Raw genomic sequence first — 21,430 nt, forward strand, 5'->3', positions numbered from 1 at the left:
TAAATCCAGGATGATTTGGGTTCCACAGAGTAGGAGGTCTATAAACAACAGAAGTTGATTTTACAGTCTGGAGGCAGGAGGTCCGAGATCAAGGTGGCAGCATTGTTGGGTTCTGAGTTGCAATTTGCCAACTTCTTCCAGTATCCTCACGGGACCTCTGTGGGGTCTTTTCTGCAAAGTGCTAATGCCATTCATGAGGGCTCATGACCTAATCTTCCCAAAGCCCACCATCTCCTAACACCATCCCATTGGGCACTGGGTTTCATTGTAGGAATTTGGGGGCATCACAAATATCACTCCATAGCAATCCTTAACGAATTAGATTGGCACAGACTCTGTTTCCAAATAAGGTCACATTCTGAGGTTCCTTGTGGGTATGAATTGAGGGGAGACATTATCCAATCCACTATGGGAGTATTGCTCCTTCTGCTTATAAAGAAGAATCAATATCCATCTTACCGCCCTGCAGGCCCACTTGTGGGTATGTACCCCAGGGAATGGAAAACTTGTCTTCTTACAAAAGCCTGTCCAGAAGTGCTTTTAGCAGCTCGGTTCGTCATGGCCCCACACTAGAAACAGGGGAATGGATGAACAGATTGGGGTGCATCCACGCTCTGGAATAGGACTTAGCAAGAAGAAGGAGTGAATCCTCGATTTACACAACAACAGGGTGAATCTCAAAGGCATTCTGTGCAGGACAGGAGCCAGTCTCAGTGGGCTAAAATCTGTATGACTCCATTTGTATGACCTTTTTTTTTTTTTTTTTAAGATTTTATTTGTTTATTTGACAGACAGAGATCACAAGTAGGCACAGAGGCAGACAGAGAGAGAGGGAGGGAAGCAGGCTCCCTGCTGAGCAGAGAGCCTGATGTGGGGCTCCATCCCAGGACCCTGGGATCATGACCTGAGCCGAAAGCAGAGGCTTTAACACACTGAGCCACCCGGATGCCTCTGTATGACCTTTTTTTTATTTTAAGTAGGCTCCACGTCCAGTGTGGAGCCCAATGCGGGATTTGAACTCATGACCCTGAGATCGTTACCAGAGCTGAAATCAAGAGTTGGGTGCTTAACCAATTGAGCCACCCAGGCACCCCCCTGTATGACATTCTTAAAAAGAAAAAAAAAACTTTTCTGCACCTGGGTGGCTCAGTCGGTTAAGCATTCAACTCTTGATTTCAGCTCAGGTCCTGATCTCAGGGTCCTGAGATCGAGCCCCTTATCGGGCTCCATGCTCCATGAGGAATCTGCTTGCTTGTCCCTCCTCCTTTACCCCTCCCCTGCTCACACTCTTTCTCTCTTTATCAAATAAACAAAATCTTTTTTTAAAAAAAGAAAAGAACTATAGGGATGGAGAACAAATCAGTGGATATGGGGATTTGGGGCGTTGCGGAAGGTGTGACTGACTATAAATTAGTTTTTTAGGTAATTAAACTGTTCTGTACCTTAATTGTAGTGGTGGTTCCAGATCCTTGTGTTAAAATTTGTAGACCTGTGCACCCCAAAAAAAATCATTTTTAAAAAGGTTGTTTCAGGGGCAGGGTCTCCTAATAAAAAACAAGGATCAACATACCTTACTAAGGTATTGAGTTGTCCTTTATTTTTTGTGATTGACAAAATGGTTCTAGATTTTGTCTTAAGTTAGTTGGTGTTGCTGTTTTTAAGATTTATTTATTTATTTATTTGATAGAGAGAGAGAGAGAGAGAGAAAGAGCGAAAGCACAAGTAGGGGGAGCAACAAGCAGAGGGAGAAGCAGGCTCCCTGTTGAGCAGAGAGCTCAATGCAGGGCTTGATCCCAGGACCCTGAGATCATGACCTGAGCCAAAGGCAGAAGCTTAACCCAGGCACCCCTAAAGTTAGTTCTTAAAAATTATATCTGTCCCATACTAGAAGGATGAGAGGATTAAGATACATATAACCTTTATGGGTGGTTGGTGATTTCTTCTTTGTACTTGGTTCTTCTAATTAAAAACATCTACTTCCTGAGAAACATTTTTTTTTTTAAGAGAAGAAAAGTAAAACCCTGGAGGGTATGGTGTGCCTTCTGTGCTAGCTCAGCCATGAAGGGGCCAGATTGAGCAATTTGGGAGTCCTTCCAGTTGTTTCTGTGTGCTCACACTGGGGATGACCATTACATTGAACTTTCCCAAAGCACCTATCTTGGAAGCCTTTTTGGCAGAGAGTTCTGTTTAGGAGTTTAATTAATTTGAACTAATATAGAGAAACATTGTTCAGTGACTCGTGTAAGAAACAGGCAAGCTTTTGTTGCTGACACCATGAATGCCCCCACTTTTTTGGAATCTGCTCCCTCAAGATGGCTCACCATGGGGCGTTCTTTTATATTCCTGCTTCCTGGCCTCCCAAGGACCCCCACTGCCATGCTTATCCCTCTGCCAAGGTGGGAGTAGTCTTCCCAGCGTAGAAGCTCTACATCCATCTTGGGAGCCCTGGCCTTCCCCAAGTGTGTGCCAGCTTCCCTTGGTTACTGTCCAGAGACCTGTAGATAATGTGCAGAAAACCCACAGATGGTGCCAAGAGAAGCCAACTTACTCCACCACCCGTCTCCGTCTCTGATCTAGGCTGTCTCCCACCACCCGGAGCTGTACTTGTCCCCATCCTACCCTCCCCTAACCCAGGTCCTCCCCTGCTCCCCGGGTGCCATCTAAGACACTGTAGGCTTGCCGGGTCATGACAATATTCTCCCCAGTTTACTTTCTCACTCCTCACTCCCTCAACCCTTTGTCTTCAGGGAAGTGTCCTCAGGGTGCCAGCTCACATCCATCAGAGCTTTGCCCCATCCTCATACACTCTGTAAGGATGGGGAACCAGAACACCTGGAAATTTAACATAGGTCCAAAGCAGCTTTCTAAGGAGAAGACTTCCTCGGAGTCCCTTCCTCCCTTTGTCTATGTAGAGTCCGATACACTCAAACTCAAACCCAATAAAACTCAAACCCATTACACTGGAAGGCAAGTGAGCTGGCAATCAAAGGAGAGGGGGCCGTATCAGGAAAACAAAACAGCGCATCCAAGAACATTCCACCAAAATTCACAGAGGCCCTCTTTGGAGCGTCCGTGCCCCATCCCTCACCCCTCTCCATCCCTCCAGCAGCTCTGTGTAGATGTCATTACCCCTTCATTGAAGACGGAATTTTCTCAGACACTTGTGGGTGGAAACCTTTGCCTTCAGTTGCTTTGCTATTCCTACTGGCTTTGGGAAAACAGTTTTCCATTCTGCACTGAAAGCCTAATGATACTGTCCACCAGGGAGCATTCTCCGGGGAAGCACTGAAGTTTACCCAGCAGCTAAGACAAACTGGCCTAACCCTGACAGATGAGTTTCCGGTACTCCACCTTAATATCCCCTAAATCCAATGGCCAGTGGAGCATTTAATGAGGATTAAGTCAAAGCAGTTCACGTCCCATCATATTACCAGATGGGGCTCTAATTCGGCTCCAAAACCAAGGTCCGGTCAGGAGCGGGTCTGGGGTCCCCCAGACAAAAACCCTAGCAGCCATAAGTTATGTGTCTGAGAACCACACCATGCAGGCACATGGTGGGACTCCTTTCCACACAACACCAAGTGGCCAATCTTTTGAAGCACCCCTGCTGGTGAAATAATGGCCCTGAGCCCAGGCTACGATGGGCCATTGCTGAGTTTCCTCCTTGCTGAATTTGGACTGGAATACTCTTTTTTTTTTTTTTTAAAGATTTTATTTATTTATTTGACAGACCGAGATCACAAGTAGACAGAGAGGCAGGCAGAGAGAGAGAGGGAAGCAGGCTCCCCGCCGAGCAGAGAGCCCGATGCGGGACTCGATCCCAGGACCCTGAGATCATGACCCGAGCCGAAGGCAGCGGCCTAACCCACTGAGCCACCCAGGCGCCCAGGACTGGAATACTCTTAATCTGAAGCATACCTTTTAGTACTTGTTACTTTAGGAACATACAGATTACATTTTGTACGATGGTGTTGATTCAGTCGCGCATTCAATCTAGTCTTCTGTCCATAATTGTAAGCCTCCTTGTGCTCAAACAGGGGAAGAAGTTTGAAGCCTTGGTGTTGAACACACAGTAGAATGTTCATAATTGTTTGCTGATTTTTTTATTGCTATGCGTCTAATTCCTTCTTCTTTGCAGACCACTGTCTCTGAGTAACTGCACCTACGGAATACATAATTTACCCAGCTCTGTATTCTATCTAGGTGGGGGAGTGGGAAGAGGAGAAATGTTTATCAAAAGACCAAAGGAGATCATCCTTTTTTTAAAAAATCTCTGTCTTAGTGGCAATTGGAAGACAAGTTGCATGCTCTTGGGTTAGACCATAGAGCCTATGTATTTATAGAACAGTCACCATTGAACCGTGTAGGCGTGAAAATGTTCTTGGTGAGAATACCAGTAAAGATGGGGTAACGAAATGATGGTTTGCCTTGTCAATAACTTGGACTATTTTTTCATCCCAGCCATTAGTGCATTTCAGTCTCTGCCCACCAGGTCTGCTGCTGATAGGTAACCATCGATCAACCATGAACCAAACTCTATCCCCATATGCCTAATGTGTTAACCCAGCAACCGTCATCGCCTGCCCGCCACCAAACCAGTGGCCACTTTGCAAATCTAGAGCATTAAAATGAAAACATTGTTAAAACAGTCATTGTGCTTCCAAGGTCCCTTCTTGATGAATCTGTTCTTTCTTGGTGTGCCTTGGTCAGTTCCTTCCCCTGAAACCTCCCAAGGGCAGCAAAATGAAGTTAGAGGAGAACAGTAGCTTAGCTGAGATTTTTTGCCCTTTAATCATATAGCAAGCATAAAGCAGGATGACGGGTAGATTTCTCCCAATCCCTACTAATCACCCACCCCTACCTTTATCCTTCGTAGCTTGGGCAGATGGCAGGAAGATAAATAAACATAGCTACTAAGCTTGGATCTTTTTTAACCCTTCAATTATAAATATATATATATAGATAGATAGATTTTATTTTTTAGAGAGTTTTAGGTTTACAGAAAAATTGTGCTGAAAGTACAGATAATTCTAATCAAAACTCGAATCTTAAGGATGTCTGGCTGGCTCAGTGAGTTCAAGGCCCATGTTGGGCATGGAGCCTACTTTAAAAATAAATACATAGGGGCACCTGGGTGGCTCAGTGGGTTAAAGCCTCTGCCTTTGGCTCAGGTCATGATCCCAGGGTCCTGGGATAGAGCCCTGCATCCGGCTCTCTGCTCAGCAGGGAACCTGCTTCCTCCTCTCTCTCTGCCTGCATCTCTGCCTACATGTGATCTCTGTCAAATAAATAAATAAAATCTTATTTAAAATAAATAAATGATTTTTTAAAAATCTTTAAAAAAAATGTGTCCATCTCCATCCCACCCACCCCCACGTATACTCTCCTGGGAAAAATCATTTTTAAGAATGGAGTGGTTAGTGGATACTACATAGTAGTGCATCAGATGGATTTATCGTACTTTACGTGGCTGTTCACCCATACTGGGATATTTAAACTGTTTGCTTCTTTTCTCTCTCTCTTTTTTTCCTTGCCATTAAAATAATGTCAGGGTGAAAATCTTTGTGCATAAATCTTTTCCTTTATTTAAGATTCTTGAGATAAATTCTCAAAGCTTAAGCTTAGTAGGTCAAAGTATATGAAGATCTTAAAGGTGCTGCATGCTTAATGTTCTTAATGCTTTACAAAAAAGGGAAGATTACTCTCTTTTTATTTGGAATCTTTAAGATAATATTTACTCAGGAGATCGCCTTCTCGTTGTCATGTTGCTCAGTTCATATCAAAAGGAGTTTGTTTATTGCGTGCTCGTTGCCATGGGGGGAGGTCAGGAGAGTCAACCAGATTGGCACCGAAATCCACTGCAGATCATCCATGGGTGGGCATGTCCCCAAGATGGGAACATTATTCTAGGGGACCTAAGGAGAGTACCGCGATTAACTCCCAAACCCAACTCCCATCTCAGAAGGGAGCAGCTTCTGCCCAGGGAGTTCCCAAGGCAGTCAAGGTGCACAGAACCTGTGTCCGATGCAGTCCTGGTGGAGCTTTGACTTGACGTTTCAACAAGAGGCATCTCATCGTAAAGCTGTCCCAGCAGATCTCGTATTCCAGCTCAAAGAGCCAATGGTTTGACCAGATCTCCGGCAGCTCCTGCCATTGCTGCTGGAGAAGCCCCCCCCGCCCAAGTGAATATGGGGGGAATAACTACTCTTGCTCTTTTCTTCTGGAGCCTGACTTAGCCTCTGACTGCAACACTGTTGGCTTAATTCTAGATCATGCCCTTACACTGAGCATGAAAATTCTCCTATTTCACCCTGGATATGGGCTTCGATTATACTATTTCATGACCACCACCCCTGTTTATTTCTCTGCTGCAGCCTCACTGTGCACCTCCCAGGTCAGCTGGCTGTGGGGTGAAGGGGTAGAGAAGGAACGAGCCAAAAAGCAAGACGCAGGTGACCAGCATGACGCATAGGTCGGTCACTCAACATCAGACATTTTGTCTGGAAAGAATTGTAGTGGTCATCTGGGTCTCTTGAGCACAACCTCACTGGGGCTACGGATCTCTTGGATAATCAGATGAAAAAGGGCTTGAACCCTTGCTCCAGAAAAATACACCTCCCCAGATTTGGGGTACAGTTCTAGGATGTTTCACAACTTCCTGGTACCCATTCATCTAGGCAAAGCCTTTTGTTTTCAGGTGAGAATATGGAGACCACAAGGAGGTGCAGAGTTCTTGCCCAAGTTCAAACTCAGCTCACCTGATTCCCAATATAGTCCCTATCAGCCAATACTGTGAAGTTTCCACTCTCTGTTGAGCCCCCTTTTGAGAATGACGGAAAGTTAGTGTTCTCACAAGCAAGGAAATAGAACCCCCGTTCATAAAAGGAAACAGAGATCAATTAGTAAGTCATATTCCTGCCCTAGATTCCTCTCTGGAAAGTAAAAGCTAATCCCGCCCATTTATTCAATAGGCATTTCTTGAGCATCTAAGAGCATCTCCCGAAAATCTCTTAACCACTGGGAGATTAATTATTTATTGAAAATTAGAACTCTTATAATCTCAAGCCGGAAGAGATTTTTAAATCTCAAGCCTCAAAGTGATTTTTCTGTGGCTTTGTTCAAGTGCTGGGAGCCCCGCCCTGAAATGGGTCACAGAGAGGCAGTTCACCTTCAATGCAAATGACGTGTCCTGTTAAGGAAGGAGACCAGAATCCGAGCTGAAGGGCCCCTGCGTAGATTGTCCCACTAGTATCTCTACTACTACTTCTGCTATTCAACAAAGCGGAAAGGTTTCCAGGTTTGGGGGGGCAGTTCCCCAGCTCAGCGACTCAGATCATAAATTTTATTAGTAGCAGGGAGAGAACCAGATTCCAAGTTCATCTTTCTGGAAAGAAGCAGGAAGCACTTCTGACTGGTATTTATCTTCCCGGTTGGGTGCCAAGAGGCAGCTTTTTGTCACAGGAGGAGCCTGGTTGTGAAGGCTGGAGACTTGCCCTGAAGCTGAACTTCTCTGCTGACTCTCTCGTGCGACCTCAGGCAAAGCTCTTTACGTCTTTGAGCCTTGGTTTTCTCATCTGAAAAATGAGAACTTTCTCAGCTTGGTTTTCTGTCAGGGTCCTGATGATGTTGTACTTGTTGACTCAACAAGGGAGGGCATCTCCCCTCCCTGGCTTTTCTAGTCTCTTCTTTTTTTGTAGCAAATCCTTCATTCTGCTTCAGGGCCCAATCAGGAGGCATAAAAGCACACAATAATTTGAATAAGGGGGAGCGTAGTATAAGGAATTATTCAACTTTGATAGGAGTAACTATAAAGAAGTAACAAGAACTCCAAAGGGTACCTAAGACTGAGGGAGAAGACACAAGGAAGAACAAACTTGGCGGGGGGGTGGGGGCCTGTCCGTGGCTGGGGCGGAGACTTCACAGGAGAGGTTGTGGTCATAGCCCACCGGTTGTTGGAGAAGTTGACTGGGTCTCCTGGACCAGAGCTGGTTCTCAGTTGCTAGGCAGTAGCAAACAGCCCTCTGGGCTCTGGTGAGATGAGACTGGCAGGCAGGTGTGTAGAGTCAGAGTGCCACGGCCACTGTGAACCCTCAAGCCCATGGTGGTCCATGTGGAAGGTCACAGTAAAGGCCAGAGCTGCAAGGCCACCAGGCCACGATGTGCTCTGGGCATGTAGTTGAGACAGAACCACGCAGTGTCCCCACTGAGAGACTCTGTAGCAGGAGAAGGTCCAAAACCAGGAAGAGAAACCCCCTTCTTCCTGTGGGGTCCCTTCAGTAAATGGCTTCATGTCCTACTTGCTGTGAAGAAGTGCCTCCAGGGTCCAGTCCGTTAGCTCCGAGCAGAGACTAACGGGTTACTCGGCAGTGGAAAGGCAATAATATGATAGCCAGTATAATAGGTGATCAAAAATGCTTGAATTCAATTAGGAAAAGCCACACAATCTGTCACTAGCTCCCTTAACCCCTCTTTATTTCCCCTTCTTTCAGTACCATAAATTTTACCACCAATAAATGTCACATCTCTCCAACTTCTTTTGTAATTTACTCTCTCGAAGCTCATTTCCCTCTGAGGTGTTTCATTTTGTTTTGTTTTGTTAACGAGGCACATGTCTTTCTTGGAAGAGAAAAGAGTGGGTAGATTGGGGGTGGGGAGGGGAGGAAGGTGGAGAGATGGAGGAGACGGAGGGGGAGAGAGAGACTCACACAAACAACCTGAGACCAAGTATTTCATTTTACAATTTAGTTCTCCACTCAAACTTGAACTCGTCTCCCTGCAGTCTCCCTGTTTCATTTCAAAGCCATCCACCTGTCCTTCCTAATACTCTAGGAGTATCCCCTAAGCACTTGACTTCAAGTGGCAGTGGAAGGAGCCAGAGGTGATCCAAGAACCTGTCCTTCTCTCCCTTTAAGGAAAACGCAGTGGCCCCTTCAGGGGAGAATGCGCAGTCAGTCTCCTTGGACAAGGCTGAAGAGTCCAGTCTCTGACCATTTGAGAAGAAAATGGGCAACAGCGCACGCATCAGACTTGAAGCATAAATACCAACGCAAATATTATTCAGAAAGTGTTTGGGAAGGACTAGTAGTTTCAAGTGGAGAATCAGACCAGGGAGAATGTGGCATTGTAAAGGGCGTTACACGTGCTGTCCTGTGGGAGATCATGTTATTAACAGGCACTGAATTTGTGTCCAGAGAATGTTCTTAGGCATCAACCACCCTGTGCTTCCAAAATATTTCATTCTCTACCGAAGAATCACATTTAATCAGTGTTCACGGTTGATTCTCCTGCAGGAATCAGCCAAACAGTGCGGTAGGGATACAGCTAAGACGACTTCCAAGGATGAAATGGTTTTGAAAACAATCTGTTTTCCACCCTTTGGGGGGCTGGGAGGATCATCCCTTTAGTTCAGAAAAATGGCAATGGGAAAAACTGGAAGAACTTAATCTTTCCACCAAAAAATATGTATATATGTTTGTATATGGCTGTCTTATATATTTCTTTGCAAGTGGTAAATATCCTGGGGCCAGTGGAGCCTAGAGTAGTCAGGCAGAAAGCTGCCTCAGTTTCTCCCCAACCTCTACCTTCTTAGTCCTGCATGTCCCAAGGAAATCGTGTTCTATTTTTTTTTTAAGATTTTATTTATTTATTTGACAGAGATCACAAGTAGGCAGAGAGGCAGGCAGAGAGAGAGGAAGGGAAGCAGGCTCCCCACTGAGCAGAGAGCCCGATGCGGGGCTTGATACCAGGACCCTGGGATCATGACCCGAGCCGAAGGCAGAGGCTTTAACCCACTGAGCCACCCAGGCGCCCTGGAAATCATGTTCTTAAATGATCAAGAGTAATACGTGTGTTTATTCCTGCATAATGAGGTTGTGGACCGTCTTTATTTTCTTTCTATTTGTCTGTCTTTCCTGCAAGAGCCTCTGTTGTTTGTGAAGTTATATATAAAAATGTTAACGGGAAAAAAAGAAAACCCACATTTCTCTTCCATAAATCTTGGGCTCCATTACTGCTCATTGTCTCCTCTCCAGCCAGACCCTTTGTAGCCTCTCCACTCCCCCTGTTCAGATTCACTGCCAACAATCAGCAGACCTCATTTTTTGGAAGACACTTTTGGAAGAGATTTATTTCTCCGCTCTTGGACTTCTAAAAACAGACCACTTTTCCTTCTGCCCCTCACCAAGCGGTGATGGATGCTGTACCTGCCTCTGATGTGACAAAACGTAAGCGATGAATCAACGCCTTTCATGATCCGTGCACATTCTGAGGCAGGCAGAGAGCGCCAGCCGGAGCGCCGAGCCACGTAAAGATGCTCTGTGGGGTGTTATTGCACGGTCCTGCCAACCGTAGGCACCTTGAGGATACTAACCTTTGATCTTTCGCTCTGCTCTTTCAGATTTTTGACAATGAAGCCAAAGACCTAGAGAGAGAAGTTTGCTTTATTGATATCGCCTGCGACGAGATTCCAGAACGTTACTACAAAGAATCGGAGGTAAGCCATAAATGGGATGACAGATGGGAGAGAGTCACTCGTTCATTCAGCAGATATTTATGAAGTGAGTCTTAACCTGGGAGACTTTCATCCATCTCCGTGTTGATTCAATTTGGCCTCACATCTTGCTGGATTATTTAATGCGAGTCTCAAAATTAAGTTCCTACTCCTTGGGGCCCTGGCTGCCACTCCATTTCCATTTCCATTTCCTGTCTCCCCCGCTCTGCCATCCTTCTGGGCAGCAAAACATGCACCAGGCTGAACCATCCAGCATCCGGGCCTCTGTCGAACAGCAGCCGTCTGGAACTTCCTGTTTTGCCAGGGCCTGCGCGGCCTGCCTCCCCATCTGCCATGTCCGGGGTGGGCGGAGGGGTGGCCAGGGCTGGGTTTTATGTGTTTCTCTATGTGTAACCCAAAGAAAATGTTCGCTCCATCCTATGAGTGAATATTGAAACTCCCAACAGCTCATCTTGACATGGAAACTTTCTCTCAAAACAGGAAGTGCCTTTGAGAGGGTTTTCTCCTTTTTTTCATTCTTAGCTGGGAAGAAACTGAAGAGCCTCCCTTTTTTCTGTAGCTCCCACCCTACCGGGATCCATGGTTTGCCTCAGCCCAATCTTATTATTTTACTGTTGGTACAAGTCACCCTTGATATCCCACTAGCACTTTATGAACGGCTGCTGGCGGGATGTGGGTGACTGTCCCCTTGTAAGTGACATCCCCGCTCTGAATGATGGTTGTTTAGCAACAGGACAACCAATCACAATATGTGTGGACTCGGGGCCCCAGACTCATCCTGGAGCCGTAACACACGGACCTTGACACTCTTCTCCTGGATTCGTTAAGGCTGATTTAAGATATAATAAATAAACCTGTTGAAAATGAATTCCACTGTTCTTACCAACTGGACTCCCAATGTGGTTCAGTTTTGTAGTTTTTGTTTTTGTTTTTTCCCTTTTTTTACCCCCTCCACATTTTGGGATTCTAACCTGGTCTTAGCAAATGCTTAGCTGCTTAATTGCAGGCGTGTGCTGTGCAGCTGCTGTCCCTTCTTCAAAAGACTGGGAGAGGCTGATGTGAATTACTCTCGGTTTGACTCAAAGGCTGAGCGTCGTAACGTCATCCGTTGACACCGCGCTCCATAGCCAACCGCACTCATGAATTTTTAGAAAAACCAAGTGAAATGCTCCGCATAACTGAGCCTGCAAACGAGGAGGGGAAACGTGGCCTCCCCTTGTCTCATTCTATGGAGGAGATACTTCTGTGGTTTCATAGCGGATCCACCGGGGCTCTTGTGGTGCATCAGAGCGCGACGCATGGTATGAGCCGTGCCCCATCACTTCCTTGGCTCCTTCAGCCTGCGTGGGCGCTGCTGTCCTTCCTGGGCATCTTGACCTCTTTGGGAGCGTGGGTCTCCCAGGAAGAACACTGAACTAATTTCAGCTCTTCCTCTTGGATTGCTTTGGTGTGATCTGCCCGCGATCTTCCCAGGAGGGAACTCCTGACTGGGTGGAAAGTCTTAGGATAAATATGGAATACTAATGACAAAATCAACAAGTCTCATTTCTAGTCAGCGGGTGCCTGATTCATCTCCTTGTGCTTCATGCTCCCAGGAACCAGCTCCGGAAAGTTTCTTTTCATGTACACAGACAAGCGAGGAGCTCTTAGTTCATTCTTCATCGTCCTTCATTTCTCTTGGTCATCAAGTATTCTTTTCAGGGATGCAGACGTGAATGGTCATTTATCCAATAAGTATTTGCTGAATACTCATTGAGTGTCACATACAGTGTTAAGACAGTGACACGGGAATGAATAGAATAGCCAACTGAGAGTCCCTTCTTCCCTCGGTATCCTTCCAGTCTGGCAGGGAGCCAACAATAGAAAATCACATGAGGACACACGGACCTGAGAGTCACCAGTGCCATAAGGAAGCATGCATGATGGGGAAAGAGACCGTGATGGGAAAACTGAATTTAAGAGCATGGGATCGCGGGTCGCCTGGGTGGCTCAGTCGGTTAAACGGCTGCCTTCATTTTGGGTCATGGTCCTGGGGTCCTAAGATCGAGTCCCACATCAGTCTCCTCACTTGGCGGGGAGTCTGCTTCTCCCTCTGCCTGCTCTGCCTGCTGTTCCCTTTGCTTGTGCTCTCTCTGTTAAATAAATAACTTTAAAAAAAATCTTAAAAAAAAAAAAAAAGAGGATGGGATCAGGAAAGATGTTCTGGAAGGAATGACATACCGAGACCCGCAGGATGAAAAGAGCTGGGGGATAGTGCTCCAGGTCAAGGTAATAGCATGTGTGGCACCACATGTGTGACACACATGAGGAAGCAAAGGAAGACCAACATGGCGGCGGCAGCAGAAATGAAAGGACAAACGGCACCAAGGAGGTTGGGGCCATGTAAAGACACTTAGATCTTATTCAAGTGCAGTGGCATGCCTTTGCAGAAACTAAAGCTGAGTGTCATATAGTCTGATTTGTGCTTATAAAAGATTGCTCTGGATGGAGAAGGGACTGGAAAGAAGCGGTGTGGAAGTCAGGAAGTCACGGAGGTCGTTGGAGTTTTCTGCCTTATTGGTTTTTCACATTGTGTAGTGGCTTGGACTGGAGGGCTGAGAACAGATGGTTTTGAGGTATATTTTGAAGCTAGACCTGACAGGGAGTGGTCATGGACTGGACATGAAGACAAGAGAAAAGCAGGTGTCAGGACGACCTGAAGGTTTAATAGCTCTGCCAGCAGATAGACAGGGGTGAGAAGAGGAGTGGATTTCTGAGAAAGATGGATGGATTTTGTGATGCCAACGAGACATCCAAAGCAAGTAGAAGTAAGTCTAGAACATAGATGAGAGATCTGGGATGATGACGAATGTGGTAATAATTGGAAAACAGAAGGTACTTAAAATGCTGGTGAGATGAATGAGAGGGAGAAAGCATAAAGTATAATCAGGAAATGGGGTTCAGAGCTGAGCATGAAGGGATGGCAGCATTTGGAGATCAGGAAGAGGATGGGAGGCCCCAGGAATCTACAGGGAACCCGGCAGAGAGTTGGAGGAAAACAAGGAGGGTGCACCAAAGGAGGGCAAGGTTCAAGAGGAAGCACGTAATCCGTTGGACTGAGCACTGCTGTGAGGTCCAGCAAGAAAAGAATGCAAAACCATCCTCTGGAAACAGTGGTTCTCAACTCGGGGGCACTCTCACTCCATAAGAATGCTTCCAGTGTCTGGAGACATCGTTGGTTGTCACAACTTGGGGATGTACCGGCAACCAAGGATGGTAGTACTAAACATACCACATTGGACGGGACAGCACCCCCGCCCCCACCAGAGAATTATCTGGCCCCTGAGGTCCCCATTGCTAAGGCTAGTGACACCCTGGGGAAACCCTGCCCTGGAGAAAAATCTCACCAGAGATTAATGGAACTTGGGATTCAGCTCTTCCATTCAGAGCCGCCCCTGCCTGTCCCGGAGTCTCAGGGTTTCTTGGCAGCTGTGGAAGAAAGGGGCCCCAGAGGGCTCTGCCCTGTACACTCTCCGTCAAGTACTGCCTCCCAGAGGATCACTGGCCTGGGCTGCGGGTGGAATTCTTCCTCACCTGCCCCAGCAGTTAGACCACAAAGGAATCGCATAATTGGGAGCGTGCTACATAGGACTCCCTTGTGCCCCAACCTCCTATCGTTCGGCTTCCAGAATCCAGACTGCATAGCAACCCACCTGGGTGTGGGGTAGGGAGAGAAGAGTTTTCTAGGCTGTTCTGGTTGTGTGTCATCAGCCAGGCCCTGAGAACAAGGGAAACAACTGATACAGAAGCAAACCATTTCCAAATAAATTTCTACCCGGCACGCTATAGGTAATGAATGTCCCCTTCCCCACCACAAGGGTTTTCTTGTAAAGTGACTGACCTGGTCATTTTCTGCTTTAAACTACCCTCACGGGCTGGGAGGAAGCCCGGTCCCTGAGCAGGGCCCTCTGCCCTCGCCACTCCCTGGTCCTCCCCACCTCTGTGCCTTTTAGCTGGGGGATCTTCTCCTCTGGGGCCTTTTCTGGGCCCCCCACTAACCCACCGACCATCAGCAGAGCCTGCTGCTCATACGATCTCACAGGTCTGTCCTGAGCCCCATGAAAACAAGAGCTGTCTACTCCATCATTCTTCCTCCCCAGCTAGAACAGCACCAGCACGGAGCAGATGCTTACCAAACGGTTGTTGAATGAATAAGTGAAAGCCGGGGGCCTTGTTTTTTTTTCCTTCCCGCAGCAGCAATTTCAGAGCAAGTGCTATCAGAGAAAATGAATTTGTTACCATTAAGCTAACAGTTGTGAATCAGAGTTCTTTTTTTTTTTTTTTAAATCTGAGGCGTACAGCTTTGCAGGCGTTTTCTTCCAATCTATCTTTGTAAGTTGACTATGTCAGCATCATAAATGGGAACACGTTTTCCACGGAGGAAGCTAAGGCGCTGGTGGGCTGACTCTGGTCTGAGATTTCTGATGCTTATGCATTCAGACCGGGGCGATCTGGGTCAGTCGTCTCTCCTCCCAGCTCCGGTCACACGCATGCTGCTGTCCGGACTGAGGCAGGGGACTGAAGGGCTTGCTTTTCTCCTTCCCTTTCTCCCTGGAAACCTCTGAGCCACACAGGAGGCAAGAATGCCTTTCTCGTTAAGGTGACTGGAGCTGGGAATTTTCCGCTGGGTGCCCTCTGCCTGCCAGAGCCTTGTGCCACCACTAACCAGAGATGCACAAGGACACTCTGGAGAGGCGGAATCAGGTGACAACCCAGCACTCTCCTCGTTCTCATTTTGCAGGGATGCTGTTTCCCATCCACAGCCAGGGCCTGAGCACCAACTCCCAAGAGCCTGTCAGCTTCAGGTTCTGTTCTCATAACGGGGCCGCATCTCTGTTATAGAAAAGGAAAAAAAGAAGGGTGTGGTTTCTCAGAAACAGAGAGCCCCTCCGTTAACCTCAACACAGCCCCACCAAGGCCCTGCCCCCATCAGTCACAAAGCGCCCTGTGCCCAGTGACATTAGCACCCCAAAGCAGAAAGAGGAAGCAAAGCCAAAAATCTGAGCAGGGCTGTACAGTTGATACAAGGCTTCTATCCTCTGCCAAGAGTCCCATCCCGACCCTTTCATGCTCTGCCAAGGCTTCAAGGTGAAGATCCCAGCTCAGGAATGAGGAAACCCTGTACAATAGGTCGCAGGGCATCTGCAGAGGACACGTGCCATGAGCTCATCCCTCAAAGCTGAGTTGGCAGTTTAGGGGCAGAGGAACAAATCCCGATGCCCAGCCCAGAGGACCAGCCCAGCCAGGACAATTCCAAAGGTCAGGCATGGAGAGCTCTACCTCGGAGGCCGGCGGTGTGGGCTGAGTGTAAAGTCCAACACCCTGCCTCCTTGACTGACCAGAGACAGTGGTAGCATTGGTGGCCTCCTAGGGGCAGCCCTCCACAGCCCTCCCCCAGGGACACAGATGTGGGGGTCATGTGCTTCTAAATGTTCAGACATGCCTCCGCTGGAAAGCAGGGCTGGGGAGGCAGGGGTGGGGGGGGTAATCACTCAGTGGAGGGAGTTGAGAAGGAGAGGTGCTCTGTTATGTCTTACTTCGTTTTTTAATCTTCATCGATTTATATAAAGCAAAGGGGAGTCTCTAGACCATTAGTTCTCACCTGGGGGCAGTTTTTCCTGCCAGGGGACATCTGGCAGTATCTGGGGATATCTTTGATTGCCACCACTAGCAGGGGAGGGAGGGACTTCTGGCGTCCTGTGGGTGGAGAGGCCCAAGCTGCTGCTAAGCATCCTACAAGGCACAGGGTGACTCCACAACAGAAAATGATCTAGCCCTGGCCGCCGGCAGTGACTAGGTCAAGAAACCCGGCTGTAGATCAGTCCATGGGAAGGAGATTTAGTAAAACCTATTGGGAGCAAGACTCCTTTGTGAATCTGGAGTTTGCATTTACTAAGGGTCTACCATGTGCCAGGTGCTGCTAGGCACAGAGGCTGGGGAGGCCATGATTGTGTCTCGTCTCTACTATCCTTTGAGCTTGGTCTTCTTTTTAAGATGACAAATTCCTCCTTCCCTTCACTTTGGGGGATGTAAAAGAAGTCTCCCTCTTCCCAGTGATAAATAGAGCATAATCATGTTCCTGGGGAAATTTACAATGCTTTGAACTCAGAGACAAAGGGAAAGACTAACGTGAGGTGGTCTTAGAAGCATGGACCCCTGACTTGGTCTGATTGAGTTAGGATAGGACAGGGGAGGTTTTAGACAGAATCTGATGTAGACCATTCCCCCAGAGTTGGATGCCAAAGGAATTCAGTCTCTAGGCCCCTGTGTTCTAGAGTCTTCCGGACCAGCAGCCAATTCATTGGTTACACAGATCTAAACATCCATGGAATTCTCTCTTCAGGGAGAAGGAATGGAACAAAGAGAGGAACCTCTGACATTTCAAGGATGAGAGATTAAATGCTGTTTGCTAAGGACGATGGGCCCCAGAAAGGGAACAGAGAGACCAAATCAGTAAATATTGTCATGCTCCGTACCCTTTGGTACAAAGTGCTTCCCCAAACTATGCCGCTCCCTCCAATTAAAATATCATCATTTTGGTCTTCATTTTGGCGTCGGAGGGTGGTAAAAATTTTCAGCGATCTCCAAATGACCAGATTTAACCCAGCTGCCTCGTGCTGGGGCATGCCATCAAGTTGAATTTGCTGTTGTGTTGTGACTGTCATTTCCCACGTTTCTCTCGGTCCATCTGTTTCTTTTGGAGAGTAACGCAGCTGACTTGTGACAGGTTCCAACGCTGGGGCCAGGCGCCTCTGGGTAGTTGAAGGACTGACTATGTCGTTGATGTGGAGAGGAGGAGGGACCCTCGGCTGCCCAAGGGCTTCCTGGTCCTAGACCCTAACATCGTCAGCTGCTGCATCTCACACCCCTGAGCCCTCCTCCTTGGGGAGGTCTCCGTGACACCCCTGCTTTAGAGAGGGAAGCACTTAGGGTAGGGGGATGCTCTGGAAGTAGCCCGGAGCAGCAGATGAAAAGGGAAAAAGTGGGACGCCCTCACCTTTAAGAAGCCTGTGATCCAGTTGAGAGGAGAAGGTATCACAGGGAAAAGGGCTAAGGACTAGCCTAAGGCAGCAGGAGAGATGGTTTCACCACCAAGTGAGATTCCCCGACCACCCCCACCCCCGAAACACTTCTCCCTCCTCGTGACACGATGTCAAGGAGGGAGCAGCTCTAGCCACAGAGGTGGTCAGGACCAGTTGAATAGAGTGGGGGGATCTGAGTTGGGCCTTTATGAAATGATAAGCTTTGCTCTTTGCTCACAAAGTAATATGTGGGCCTCGTAAAGAATTCCAATGTATAAATAGGTAACATTGAAAAAAAAAAAGATATCCTAGGATACCTCATCACAGAGATAGCCGTTGTTCCCATGTTTAAACTTAAACGTGATGCGTAAGTGACGTCATTTTATAAAGATAAGCCCATACTCTGCAGCTAGACCACGCTGTACCACTTTGCAATGTGCCTTTTCTCACTAACCCTATAAGCTTGCCATCTTCTCGTGGCCACATGCGTGTCTCCAGCAGATTTTGTAATGGCTGCGTGATGTGCCATTGTACGGTTATGCCGTATCTATGCCATTCCTCATCTGGTGGACAGGTAGAGGGTTTCCATACTCTTAACTATTATCGTACAGTATAGTATCTCATACGATGTCTTACACTATAGTATAGTATGGTCTATAGTAGAGTATAGCATCTCCTGTGATATCTTTGCTGTGTTGTTCTAATGTTTCTGTTGATTACATTCTAAAAGTGAACTTGTGGGGTCAACGGGCATGTGGATTTCAATCTTGCTAGATATAGGCAAGTGGTCCCCACTCCAAAACTATGTGAAATCACCTTCTTCACTGGTATGGGAGCAAACTGGGTTTTGAAGATCAGGGAGACTGAAGAGCAGTGTGGTGAGGGCGGAGGGAACAGTAATCCCAGTGCATATGCAAGGGTCAGCAAATAACTAACTAACTGGCTTGGAAGGCCTTGAATGCCAAGCTCAGGAATTTGGATTTTATTCTGCAAGTAGCAGCAGGCTTTCAAAGCAGGGGTCACCAGCTGCCAGGCAAGGGGACTTCATTCATGACCTCACCAGAGAGGCTAACCCAGGGGATGGTGAGGGCAGGTTTCTGGATGCCAAGAGGTTGGGGATCCTCCCACTCCATCATTCTACTTCTTTCCCTCTTGCTCTACCCCTTTCATGAACAAGTAGCCTTCAGCCATCTCGCCAGCAGTATTTTGTTAATGGCAGAAACTTCTGGAAGTCAGAAGGCATTAAACAGCAGTCCAGTCCTCAACAACCCTGGCTACCTCATTTTTGGACCAATAATTGACAGCTCACTTCCCCAGGAACAAATAGTAGACTCTTTAGATCTCATTTCTTCCAAACAAAAGAAAGTTAGGTCGCTGAATCTTACTTACCAAAGTACCATGCCTAGTGCTGATTCTTAAATCCGCTGATTCTAGTGCTGTTACTCTTTTGGCCTAATTATGTGGCGCTACTGCAATGTTTTAAGCAAAGCCAATTTTACTAGGAAAACAGGAGTGCCCAACTCCATCCTAGAGGAAGGGTTTTTAATTTCTCAAGGAAAAAAAAAATTAACTGCCACAGTAATTTGCATGAATGAGGTCCCCTGGAGCTCAGTGCCCAGCGTAGTAGTTGCAAATTTTACCAACTGAATCTGGTAGTGAAAGGCCAGGTAGTGAAAGGCCAGAGTTGGTCAAACAAAATTGAGGAAATTAGGGGCACCTGGGTGGCTCAGTGGGTTAAAGCCTCTGCCTTTGGCCCAGGTCATGATCTCAGGGTCCTGGGATCGAGCCCCGCATCGGGCTCTCTGCTCAGCAGGGAGCCTGCTTCCTCCTCTCTCCCTCTTCCTGCCTCCCTGCCTACTTGTGATCTCTCTCTCTCTGTCAAATAAATAAAAATTTTTTAAAAAATTGAGGAAATTAATTCCTAATGCCAGACAAAACCAGAGAATCTAAGTCTCTGCCAGGAGTGGAGCTGCTGATTGTGGCATGGGATCATTGGCTCAATAGAAAAAGTCCTCGGGGAAATGGCTCCATGTCCCAACAGGGAGGACTCACACAAGCAAAACAGCCATAAAAGGGAGGAACAACTGGGCTTGTTGTCGAGGGATCTGTGCAAGAGGTAACCTCTAGAGCCTGTGCCTGGGAATCCCATCCAAGCTTTCTGTATGAAAATGACTCGACCCCAAGGTAATAAGGTGCCCTTGGCTCTATGACGCCTCCCAGGTGGTTACAATCATTGCCCTGCATCGCCACCAATTACTGGATCTTGTGTCTCTTCCTTCAGATGAGTGGATGGAGAGATGATGGAATGGGGTGGGGTGATATGCTGTGAAAGGCAAGTCATTTAAATGACTAGCACAGTCCCTGGCACACAGTAAGCATTTAATAAATGTTCCCTTCTCCTTGCTTGGGCTCTAGCATTGAGATCTGCAGATACGTTGCTGGGATGACTGCTCAGGAGAAACCATGTGTCTTCAGAAAGTGGCTGTTGTGAATGGTACTTTGGGACTCTGTTTGCATTTTGCTTTTTACTTGTTGGCATGACTGAATGGAGAAGAGAAACAGAGGGTTCCAGTGACTCTAGTGCCCAAGATCACAGAATCCTCTGCAGGTACAGAGAGCTCTTTCAGAAACTACAGCCATTTTTATTACTGAGATTTTTTTTTTTTTTTTAATGGGTGGTTATTTCTTCCGTTACTATATCACCGGAATTCGGAATAACATGTGTGTCTGTTACTTCACCTCTAAGAAACTTAGACGTCACATTTACTGTTTGTTGTGCTGACTTCAGGCTGTCTGTGGCACCAGAGTCCCAAGGTGGTGCCCAGGGCTGTTTGGGCAGTCTGTCACCGTCCAAGGCTCTTACCGGGTATATTTCAGAAGAATACCGTTTAAGACTTTAAAAAGAAGAAAGTAGGGGCCAAAAGGCCCAAGGGTTTCAGCCAAAAGCGAACAGATGCAACCAAGCTCTTCAGTTCTATCTCATGGAGAATCTCCCTCCATACTTTTAAGAAAACAGGCTTTAAATCCACAACTTGCTCAGGACTTGGACCGGTGACATTGGCCTCTGCTATTTTTAGTTTTATTAAATGAAAACATAAGAACGTCTTAGCCCTTAGAGCTGAGTTCCCAAATCAGGTCAGACTCACCTTGGCAGCTTTAAAAAAATGCAGATATCTGGACCCTACCCTAGACCTACCAAACCAGATACAGGAAGATAGGATCCAAGGACCTATATGTCATTGCACCAGGCTTGGGGAAATGGCCTCAGAGCAGAGCTTCCCAACCTTTATCATGCCATAACCCATGTGGACAATGGTTGGGTTTGATTGGCATATCAGGGAGGAGCTCCTAGTCAGAGATGACCCACCCTCAGGGTCAGGTGACCCAGTGTGTTTCCCCCATAGCCAAGAGGAGCAGAATCTTGTCACCTCTGTTATTCAAGGTAAGGCAGCTCTGCCTAAGAGAGCTCCATTTCCTGTGTTCCAGTTTTTATACCATTTTACTGTTATTTAATTTTCTGAGGGAAAAGGAAATAGGAAGGTAAGCAGGAAGACCGCCTCTTCCCTACTGAGAGGAGGGGTCAACGCCTTTGACTTTCATTCCACCTGTTGAAATCTGATACCACCTGGGGAGTCACATCAACATCTTCCTTGCCAGCCATTGTTGTTAATTATAATATACATTTGCTCAGTTTCTTCCTAAATTGCTTCTGAGGTAGGGACTGGCTTCAGATTGACCCTGATCTATGTTAATTTCCTCCAGTCTAAGACTGATCGGTGTCCAGCAGGTCCTTCGGCTCAATCTTGTCCAAGACTTTTCCTGACCTGCTCTCCAAGGATCTGTGGCTTCAAGTCTGATG

At 47.1% G+C, this 21,430-nt stretch overlaps 1 protein-coding gene across 2 annotated transcripts in view; it reads left to right on the forward strand.

Moving 5' to 3' along the window:
* Window positions 1-21,430, forward strand: part of PITPNC1 (phosphatidylinositol transfer protein cytoplasmic 1) — a 249,274-nt gene that overhangs the window by 192,071 nt on the left and 35,773 nt on the right. For both annotated transcript variants that reach the window (XM_032870807.1, XM_032870808.1), the window contains exon 6: window positions 10,397-10,492. In XM_032870807.1, coding sequence (XP_032726698.1) covers window positions 10,397-10,492 — 96 coding nt within the window. The remainder of the gene's footprint in view (window positions 1-10,396; window positions 10,493-21,430) is intronic.

Source organism: Lontra canadensis, unplaced genomic scaffold, assembly GCF_010015895.1.
Source record: "Lontra canadensis isolate GAN:19392208 unplaced genomic scaffold, GSC_riverotter_1.0 scaffold41, whole genome shotgun sequence".
NCBI classification, from domain to species: Eukaryota; Metazoa; Chordata; class Mammalia; order Carnivora; family Mustelidae; genus Lontra; species Lontra canadensis.